Source organism: Salmo trutta, unplaced genomic scaffold (genome assembly GCF_901001165.1).
Source record: "Salmo trutta unplaced genomic scaffold, fSalTru1.1, whole genome shotgun sequence".
NCBI lineage: Eukaryota > Metazoa > Chordata > Actinopteri > Salmoniformes > Salmonidae > Salmo > Salmo trutta.
In genome coordinates, this window is record NW_021823110.1 from 46,088 (window position 1) to 56,892 (window position 10,805).

At 48.1% G+C, this 10,805-nt stretch overlaps 1 protein-coding gene across 1 annotated transcript in view; it reads left to right on the plus strand.

Moving 5' to 3' along the window:
• LOC115188980 (copper-transporting ATPase 1) overlaps positions 1-10,451 on the plus strand; it is a gene marked incomplete at its 3' end in the record, with an annotated part of 30,049 nt that extends 19,598 nt beyond the window's left edge. The window contains 10 exon segments of the mRNA XM_029747789.1: positions 850-1,083; positions 2,873-2,964; positions 4,498-4,625; positions 4,716-4,870; positions 5,129-5,263; positions 6,426-6,620; positions 6,796-6,978; positions 7,496-7,567; positions 8,147-8,294; positions 10,305-10,451. Of these exon segments, the coding sequence (XP_029603649.1) occupies positions 850-1,083; positions 2,873-2,964; positions 4,498-4,625; positions 4,716-4,870; positions 5,129-5,263; positions 6,426-6,620; positions 6,796-6,978; positions 7,496-7,567; positions 8,147-8,294; positions 10,305-10,451 (1,489 nt within the window).
• Between the last annotated feature and the right edge of the window lie 354 nt (positions 10,452-10,805).

The window sequence follows — 10,805 nt, forward strand, 5'->3', positions numbered from 1 at the left end:
ATTCGCAATGCCAAGTGTTGGCTGGACAGGTGTAAAGCTCACCACCATTGGACTCTGGAGCAGTGGAAATGCGTTCTCTGGAGTGATGAATCCCAATTTATCATCTGGCAGTCCGACGGACGAATCTGGGTTTGGTGGATGCCAGGAGAACGCTAGCTGCCTGAATGCACAGTACAAACTGTAAAGTTTGGTGGAGGGGGGAAAATGGTCTGGGGCTGTTTTTCATGTTTCAGGCTAGGCCCCATAGTTCCAGCGAAGGTCAATCTTAACGCTACAGCATACAATGACATTTTAGACGATTCTGTGCTTCCAACTTTGTGGCAACAGTTTGGGAAAGGCCCTGTCCTGTTTCAGCATGACAGTGCCCCTGTTCACAAAGCGAGGTCCATACAGAAATGGTTTGTCGAGATCGGTGTGGAAAAACTTTACTGGTGTGCATAGAGCCCTGACCTCAACCCCATCAAACACCTTTGGGATGAATTGGAACACCGACTGCGATCCAGGCCTAATCGACCAACATCCCACCTCACTAATGCTCTTGTGGCTGAATGGAAGCAAGTCACTGCCACAATATTCCAACATTTAGTGAAAAGTCTTCCCAGAAGAGTGGAGGCTGTTATAGCAGCGAAGGGGGGGACCAACTCCATATTAATGCCCATGATTTTGGAATGAAATGTTCGACTAGCAGGTGTCCACATACTTTTGGTAATCTTGTGTAGCTTTCTAAGTAACACAATACTTACTTAAATAATAATCACCATTTGTGACTCAAGTGTGAAAGTCATTTTCTAATCAAACCTGAAACAAATATTTTTCCAGATTTTTAAGATCTAACATTCTTGTCTTTAGTTTATTGGTGGACGTTACTTCTACACCCAGGCCTACAAGGCCCTGAAACACAAAACAGCCAACATGGACGTGCTCATCGTGCTGGCCACCTCCATAGCCTTCACCTACTCCGTGGTCATCCTCATGGTCGCCATGGTAGAGAGGGCAAAGGTCAACCCCATCACCTTCTTTGACACGCCCCCCATGCTCTTTGTCTTCATCTCCCTGGGGCGCTGGCTGGAGCAGATCGCCAAGGTACTGAACCTATATATCTCTTTTATTTAACCTTTTATTTAACTAGGCAAGTCAATTAAGAACAAATTGTTATTTACAATGACGGCCTACCCCGGCCAAACCTGGACGACGCTGGGCTAATTGTGCGCCGCCCTATGCGACTCCCGATCACGGCCAGATGTGATGCAGCCAGGCAACAGACAGTAGTAGCTGCAGAGCATGGTGTTATTTCTGTAGCTAGAGTACGTCTCTATTCATGATAAGTTATCCCTTTGTGTTATAGCTAAAGTATGCTTTTATATACAGTGCCTTCAGGAAGTATTCAGACCCCTTGACTTTTCCCACATTTTGTTACATTACAGCCTTATTCTAAAATGGATTCAATAATTGTTTTCCTTCAGCAATCTACACACAATACCACGTAAGGACAACGCGAAAACAGGTTTTTAGAAGTCTTTGCAAATTTACAAAATCACAAACTGAAACATATTTAATATGAATACTTATTTACATAAGTATTCAGACCCTTTGCTATGAGACTCTAAATTGAGCTCAGGGGCATCCTGTTTCCATTGATCATCCTTGATGTTTCTACAACTTGATTGGAGTCCACCTGTGGTAAATTCAATTGGTTGGACATGATTTGTGAAGGCACACACCTGTCTATATAAGGTCCCACAGTTGACAGTGGATGTCAGAGCAAATACCAAGCCTTGATAATAAATGTTTGCAGCATTGAAGGTCCCTAAGAACACAGTGACCTCCATCATTCTGAAATGGAAGAAGTTTGGAACCACCAAGACTTTTCCTAGAGCTGGCCGCCCGGCCAAACTGAGCAATCGGGGGAGAAGGGCCTTGGTCAGGGAGGTGACCAAGAACCCGATGGTCACGCTGTCAGAGCTCCAGAGTTCCTCTGTGGAGATGGGAGAACCTTCCAGAAAGACAACCATCTCTGCATCACTCCACCAATCAGGCCTTTATGGTAGAGAGGCCAGACAGAAGCCACTCCTCAGTAAAAGGCACATGACAGCCTGCTTGGAGTTTGCCAAAAGGCACCTAAAGACTCTCAGACCATGAGAAACAAGATTCTCTGGTCTGATGAAACCAAGATTGAACTCTTTGGTCTGAATGCCAAGTGTCACGTCTGGAGGAAACCTGACACCATCCCTATGGTGAAGCATGGTGGTGGCAGCATCATGCTTTTAAGATGTTTTTAAGAGGCAGGGACTGGGATACTGGTCAGGACAGAGGCAAAGATGAACGGAGCAAAGTAGAGATATCCTTGATGAAAACCTGCTCCAGAGGGCTCAGGACCTCAGACTGGGGAAAAGGTTCACCTTCCAACAGGACAACGACCTTAGGCACACAGCCAAGACAACGCAGCATTGTCATTGAGGTATTGTGTGTAGATTGATAAGGGGGGACAGACAATTTAATCAATTTAAGAAAAAGGCTGTAATGTAACAAAATGTGGGAAAAGTCAAGGGGTCTGAATACTTCCTGAAGGCACTGTGTATATAAAAGCATACTTTAGCTATAACACAAAGGGATAACTTATCATGAATAGAGATGTACTCTAGCTACAGAAATAACACCATGCTCTGCAGCTACTACTGTCTGTTGCTATAAAGATGTAGAAGCATATCTTCTATAAGACATGGGCTCCCGAGTGGTGCAGCGGTCTAAGGCACTGCACCTCAGCGCAAGTGGCGTCACTGCAGTCCCTGGTTCGAAACCAGCATCACATCCGGCCGAATGCTCTGTAGCTATTGCAACCATATGCTCCTGACCTGCTCTGTCTCCCCTGCAGAGTAAGACTTCAGAAGCTCTGTCCAAGCTGATGTCCCTCCAGGCCAGCGAGGCCACGGTGGTCACGCTCAACACGGACATGTCTGTACTCAGGTACTTCACTAAAGATCTCCTGTTTCTAGACCTGGCGTCGGATAGCCTGGGTGTTTCTGCTCTTAACCAAAACAGTTTCTGCCACTGAGATTAGGAATTGGATAAGGTAGGCTGTAAGATATTTTACACTATTTCAAGTGTTTTAAGTTTCATTTCGATGTTTACCGTAAATTCCGGACTATAAGCCGCAACTTTTTTCCCAGGCTTTGAACCTCGTGGCTTAAACAATGATGCGGCTAATATATGGATTTTTCCCGCTTTCAAATTTTTTTTCCTCCAAAAAAACACATTCTGTGACGTGCTCAGTTTTTTGGCGGCATGAAGCTTTCATTAGACCAATGAAATTGCCGAACGGGTTACGGTCAAACAACTTTTTTGTTTACTGTTTAGATTAAATCGAGCGCTCTCAAACTTCCCATCATTCTGATTATGGTAGTCATTTTGTCACCCTCATCATGGCAAAGACACGGAGAAATACATATGATGCAGCTTTCAAGTTGAAGGCGATTGATCTGGCTGTTGGAAAAGGAAATAGAGCTGCTGCACGGGAGGTTGGTCTTAATGAGTCGATGATAAGACGTTGGAAACAGCAGCGTGAGGAATTGACTCAGTGCAAAAAGACCACTAAAGCTTACTGCTAATTTTGATTTTTTTGTTACAAGCCGTGTTTCGTTATTTATTTTTGTTACAAGCCGTGTTTCGTTAAAGCCTGTGTAAAGTTCATTTGTTTCAATGTACCGGTAGGCACCTGCGGCTTGGTGACGTGTGGCTTATTTATGTTCAAAATAATATATTTTTTTAAATTCAGTGGGTGCGGCTTATATTCAGGTGCGCTTAATAGTCCGGAAATTACGGTAATCAGAACTGACCGCATGCCAACATTGAACAGCAAACTCTTTTGAGACATGACATAGAACCAGTGAATTATACATCCGACTACATGCCTATCTCTCTGTCCATGTCAGTGAGGAGCAGGTAGATGTAGAGCTGGTCCAGAGAGGTGACGACTACATGCCTGTCTCTCTGTCCATGTCAGTGAGGAGCAGGTAGATGTAGAGCTGGTCCAGAGAGGAGACGACTACATGCCTATCTCTCTGTCCATGTCAGTGAGGAGCAGGTAGATGTAGAGCTGGTCCAGAGAGGTGACGACTACATGCCTGTCTCTCTGTCCATGTCAGTGAGGAGCAGGTAGATGTAGAGCTGGTCCAGAGAGGAGACGACTACATGCCTATCTCTCTGTCCATGTCAGTGAGGAGCAGGTAGATGTAGAGCTGGTCCAGAGAGGTGACGACTACATGCCTATCTCTCTGTCCATGTCAGTGAGGAGCAGGTAGATGTAGAGCTGGTCCAGAGAGGAGACGACTACATGCCTATCTCTCTGTCCATGTCAGTGAGGAGCAGGTAGATGTAGAGCTGGTCCAGAGAGGAGACGACTACATGCCTATCTCTCTGTCCATGTCAGTGAGGAGCAGGTAGATGTAGAGCTGGTCCAGATTGGTGACGACTACATGCCTATCTCTCTGTCCATGTCAGTGAGGAGCAGGTAGATGTCGAGCTGGTCCAGAGAGGAGACGTGATCAGGGTGGTCCCTGGAGGGAAGTTCCCCGTTGATGGGAGGGTCATCGAGGGACACAGCATGGCTGACGAGTCTCTCATCACAGGTGGGTTACAGTGGAAGATCAACTCTGAGGATACTGGAGAAGATACATCTCAAAGCTGATGTCTCATCTGTGATGTGTTTTGTGTCCCAGGCGAGGCCATGCCAGTGACTAAGAAGCCAGGCAGCTCAGTGATAGCTGGTTCTATCAACCAGAACGGCGCTCTGCTCATCAGTGCTACACACGTCGGCCTGGACACAACCCTGTCTCAGATAGTTAAACTAGTGGAGGAGGCTCAGACATCTAAGGTGAGGGTGGTGGTGGTAATATGTTCATTTTTGTGTAAATGATCTTCTGTTTCCTGGAGTTTGAGTTGGATATAAGGGATATTTGATATATATTTGTCAATATTTGATTTTGACAGGACTGACCTTGGGCAACACATGGAGGATTTGTCTCAGAATAAATTTTTCAGTTGTTCTGAGCTGGAAGAGCTTCACCTCTGACCTATGCTTTAACCTATTACCTTCATGGTAAAACCTTCACCTCTGACCTCTCCCCTGCAGGCTCCCATACAGCAGTTTGCAGATAAGATCAGTGGTTACTTTGTCCCGTTCATCGTTGGGGTCTCTCTCCTCACTCTGTTCGCCTGGATCCTCATTGGCTTTGTTGACTTTCCACTGGTGGAGAAATACTTCCCTGTGAGTAACCTTTACTATACTGATATCTGTGTCAAACCTTTACTATACTGATATCTGTGTCAAACCTTTACTATACTGATATCTGTGTCAAACCTTTACTATACTGATATCTGTGTCAAACCTTTACTATACTGATATCTGTGTCAAACCTTTACTATACTGATATCTGTGTCAAACCTTTACTATACTGATATCTGTGTCAAACCTTTACTATACTGATATCTGTGTCAAACCTTTACTATACTGATATCTGTGTCAAACCTTTACTATACTGATATCTGTGTCAAACCTCTACAGGGCTATGAGAGCATCTCCAAGCTGTAGACTACCCTGTCTAACGTCTCTCTGTCTCCCTCTACAGGGCTATGATGAGAGCATCTCCAAGCTGTAGACTACCCTGTCTAACGTCTCTCTGTCTCCCTCTACAGGGCTATGATGAGAGCATCTCCAAGCTGTAGACTACCCTGTCTAACGTCTCTCTGTCTCCCTCTACAGGGCTATGATGAGAGCATCTCCAAGCTGTAGACTACCCTGTCTAACGTCTCTCTGTCTCCCTCTACAGGGCTATGATGAGAGCATCTCCAAGCTGTAGACTACCCTGTCTAACGTCTCTCTGTCTCCCTCTACAGGGCTATGATGAGAGCATCTCCAAGCTGTAGACTGCCCTGTCTAACGTCTCTCTGTCTCCCTCTACAGGGCTATGAGAGCATCTCCAAGCTGTAGACTGCCCTGTCTAACGTCTCTCTGTCTCCTTCTACAGGGCTATGATGAGAGCATCTCCAAGCTGTAGACTACCCTGTCTAACGTCTCTCTGTCTCCTTCTACAGGGCTATGATGAGAGCATCTCCAAGCTGTAGACTACCCTGTCTAACGTCTCTCTGTCTCCTTCTACAGGGCTATGATGAGAGCATCTCCAAGCTGTAGACTACCCTGTCTAACGTCTCTCTGTCTCCTTCTACAGGGCTATGATGAGAGCATCTCCAAGCTGTAGACTACCCTGTCTAACGTCTCTCTGTCTCCTTCTACAGGGCTATGATGAGAGCATCTCCAAGCTGTAGACTACCCTGTCTAACGTCTCTCTGTCTCCTTCTACAGGGCTATGATAAGAGCATCTCCAAGCTGTAGACTACCCTGTCTAACGTCTCTCTGTCTCCCTCTACAGGGCTATGATAAGAGCATCTCCAAGGCAGAAGCTGTGATCAGGTTTGCCTTCCAGGCCTCCATCACGGTGCTGTGTATCGCCTGCCCCTGCTCTCTGGGACTGGCAACCCCGACAGCTGTGATGGTGGGCACGGGGGTGGGTGCTCAGAACGGTATCCTCATCAAGGGAGGGGAACCACTAGAGATGGCACACAAGGTGAGGGCAGAAGACTACCAATCAGACCATAGTCGATCACTAATAATAACATATTGATAGTAAAAATAATTAGGTTTGATATGTTATGCCTCATGTTTGTAGTCAGATTGTTTGCGACTGTTGCAGTTACTGGGTGTTATTCCTAACTCGTTATAAAAACCGGTATATTTTACAGATCCAGACAGTGGTGTTTGATAAGACTGGTACCATCACTTACGGAGCTCCTAAAGTCATCCAGGTGAAGATTGTAGTGGAAGGGAACAGGATGCCTCGCTCCCGTCTGCTGGCCATCGTAGGGACTGCAGAGAACAACAGTGAACACCCGCTGGGAGCTGCCATCACCAAGTACTGTAAACAGGTGGGTCTGATTCCGTTACCAAGTACTGCAAACGGGTGGGTCTGATTCCGTTACCAAGTACTGCAAACGGGTGGGTCTGATTCCGTTACCAAGTACTGCAAACGGGTGGGTCTGATTCCGTTACCAAGTACTGCAAACGGGTGGGTCTGATTCCATTACCAAGTACTGTCAACGGGTGGGTCTGATTCCGTTACCAAGTACTGTCAACGGGTGGGTCTGATTCCGTTACCAAGTACTGTCAACGGGTGGGTCTGATTCCGTTACCAAGTACTGTCAACGGGTGGGTCTGATTCCGTTACCAAGTACTGCAAACGGGTGGGTCTGATTCCGTTACCAAGTACTGCAAACGGGTGGGTCTGAGTCCACCTGAACCTCGGTCCTACAGCTGACAGGTAGTAGACTGGTTGTGGGTCCACGTGAGTGGATCATTCCAAGTGTCTTGATGACTTGAAATATCTGGTCCCTATCTGTCATTGTGGATCCAGATAAAGTGTACTAATGTGTGTCTCTGTATTAGGAGCTGGGTACAGAGTCCCTTGGTGCGTGTACTGACTTCCAGGCTGTGCCGGGCTGTGGAGTACGATGCCAGGTCAGTACACAGAGACCATCTGGAGAGGACCGTGATGGCTGTGTAATAAACTAAACCTGTGTGTGTGTGTGTGTGTGTGTGTGTTAGGTCAGTAACACAGAGACCATCTGGAGAGGACAGTGATGGCTGTGTAATAAACTAAACGTGTGTGTGTGTGTGTGTGTGTGTGAGGTCAGTAACACAGAGACCATCTGGAGAGGACCGTGATGGCTGTGTAATAAACTAAACGTGTGTGTGTGTGTGTTAGGTCAGTAACACAGAGACCATCTGGAGAGGACCGTGATGGCTGTGTAATAAACTAAACCTGTGTGTGTGTGTGTGTGTGTGTTAGGTCAGTAACACAGAGACCATCTGGAGAGGACCGTGATGGCTGTGTAATAAACTAAACCTGTGTGTGTGTGTGTGTTAGGTCAGTAACACAGAGACCATCTGGAGAGGACCGTGATGGCTGTGTAATAAACTAAACCTGTGTGTGTGTGTGTGTGTGTGTGTTAGGTCAGTAACACAGAGACCATCTGGAGAGGACAGTGATGGCTGTGTAATAAACTAAACCTGTGTGTGTGTGTGTGTGTGTGTTAGGTCAGTAACACAGAGACCCTGCTGAGACAACATCAGGAGGACGGGGACAGTGAAGACAACAACCAGAGAAACAGTGTTCTGGTCCATATCAGTGACTCCAGAACCCAGCCAGGATCTCACCCTCTCATCATGGACCCGCAACCTCGCAGTGCGTACTGGGATGTGTAGTGCAAAATAGGACAGCTATTTTCAAATGTTTTAAAGCCCAATGGAAAATACAGTCTTCAATTAGCCCTTATTGTCAATTATTATTCACCATGAGGCCTAACGATTCCCCTGTTTCCACTGCATGGATTTAAATGGATGTTATACATTCTGTCTATAGCCCTGGAGCAGACAGCCAGTAACCTCTGTGTTCCTCTATAGCCCTGGTGCAGACAACCAGTAACCTCTGTGTTCCTCTATAGCCCTGGTGCAGACAACCAGTAACCTCTGTGTTCCTCTATAGCCCTGGAGCAGACAACCAGTAACCTCTGTGTTCCTCTATAGCCCTGGAGCAGACAACCAGTAACCTCTGTGTTCCTCTATAGCCCTGGTGCAGACAACCAGTAACCTCTGTGTTCCTCTATAGCCCTGGTGCAGACAACCAGTAACCTCTCTGTGTTCCTCTATAGCCCTGGAGCAGACAGCCAGTAACCTCTCTGTGTTCCTCTATAGCCCTGGAGCAGACAGCCAGTAACCTCTCTGTGTTCCTCTATAGCCCTGGAGCAGACAGCCAGTAACCTCTGTGTTCCTCTATAGCCCTGGAGCAGACAGCCAGTAACCTCTCTGTGTTCCTCTATAGCCCTGGTGCAGACAACCAGTAACCTCTGTGTTCCTCTATAGCCCTGGTGCAGACAACCAGTAACCTCTCTGTGTTCCTCTATAGCCCTGGAGCAGACAGCCAGTAACCTCTCTGTGTTCCTCTGTAGCCCTGGAGCAGACAGCCAGTAACCTCTCTGTGTTCCTCTATAGCCCTGGAGCAGACAGCCAGTAACCTCTCTGTGTTCCTCTGTAGCCCTGGAGCAGACAGCCAGTAACCTCTCTGTGTTCCTCTATAGCCCTGGAGCAGACAGCCAGTAATCTCTCTGTGTTCCTCTGTAGCCCTGGAGCAGACAGCCAGTAACCTCTCTGTGTTCCTCTATAGCCCTGGAGCAGACAGCCAGTAACCTCTCTGTGTTCCTCTATAGCCCTGGAGCAGACAGCCAGTAACCTCTCTGTGTTCCTCTATAGCCCTGGAGCAGACAGCCAGTAACCTCTCTGTGTTCCTCTATAGCCCTGGAGCAGACAGCCAGTAACCTCTCTGTGTTCCTCTATAGCCCTGGAGCAGACAGCCAGTAACCTCTCTGTGTTCCTCTATAGCCCTGGAGCAGACAGCCAGTAACCTCTCTGTGTTCCTCTATAGCCCTGGAGCAGACAGCCAGTAACCTCTCTGTGTTCCTCTATAGCCCTGGAGCAGACAGCCAGTAACCTCTCTGTGTTCCTCTATAGCCCTGGAGCAGACAGCCAGTAACCTCTCTGTGTTCCTCTATAGCCCTGGAGCAGACAGCCAGTAACCTCTCTGTGTTCCTCTATAGCCCTGGAGCAGACAGCCAGTAACCTCTCTGTGTTCCTCTATAGCCCTGGAGCAGACAGCCAGTAACCTCTCTGTGTTCCTCTATAGCCCTGGAGCAGACAGCCAGTAACCTCTCTGTGTTCCTCTATAGCCCTGGAGCAGACAGCCAGTAACCTCTCTGTGTTCCTCTATAGCCCTGGAGCAGACAGCCAGTAACCTCTCTGTGTTCCTCTATAGCCCTGGAGCAGACAGCCAGTAACCTCTCTGTGTTCCTCTATAGCCCTGGAGCAGACAGCCAGTAACCTCTCTGTGTTCCTCTATAGCCCTGGAGCAGACAGCCAGTAACCTCTCTGTGTTCCTCTATAGCCCTGGAGCAGACAGCCAGTAACCTCTCTGTGTTCCTCTATAGCCCTGGAGCAGACAGCCAGTAACCTCTCTGTGTTCCTCTATAGCCCTGGAGCAGACAGCCAGTAACCTCTCTGTGTTCCTCTATAGCCCTGGAGCAGACAGCCAGTAACCTCTCTGTGTTCCTCTATAGCCCTGGAGCAGACAGCCAGTAACCTCTCTGTGTTCCTCTATAGCCCTGGAGCAGACAGCCAGTAACCTCTCTGTGTTCCTCTATAGCCCTGGAGCAGACAGCATCCTACGTGGTGTTGATAGGGAACAGGGAGTGGATGAGGAGGAACGGACTGCAGATCAGACCTGATGTTGATGAGACCATGAATGAACATGAACGCAGAGGACGAACTGCTGTACTGGTGGCTGTCGACAGTAAGTACTGAGTAGCCTTAGGAGTTTCCAACCTTTAACCCGTTGTGTTGCTGAGTGTATATAACCTCTCTCTCTCCCCCCGTCTCTCTCTCTCCCCCCGTCTCTCTCTCTCCCCCCGTCTCTCTCTCTCCCCGTCTCTCTCTCTCCCCCGTCTCATCGCTCTCCCCCGTCCTCTCTCTCTCCCCCGTCTCTCGCTCTCCCCACCGTCTCTCTCGTCTCCCCCCGACTCTCTCTCTCTCCCCCGTCTCCTCTCCTCCCCCGCTCTCTCTCTCCCCTCATCCCCCCGTCCTCTCCGCTCTCCCCCCACTCCCCCCCCCGTCTTCTCTCCCCCGTCTCTCCTCTCCCCCCCGTGTC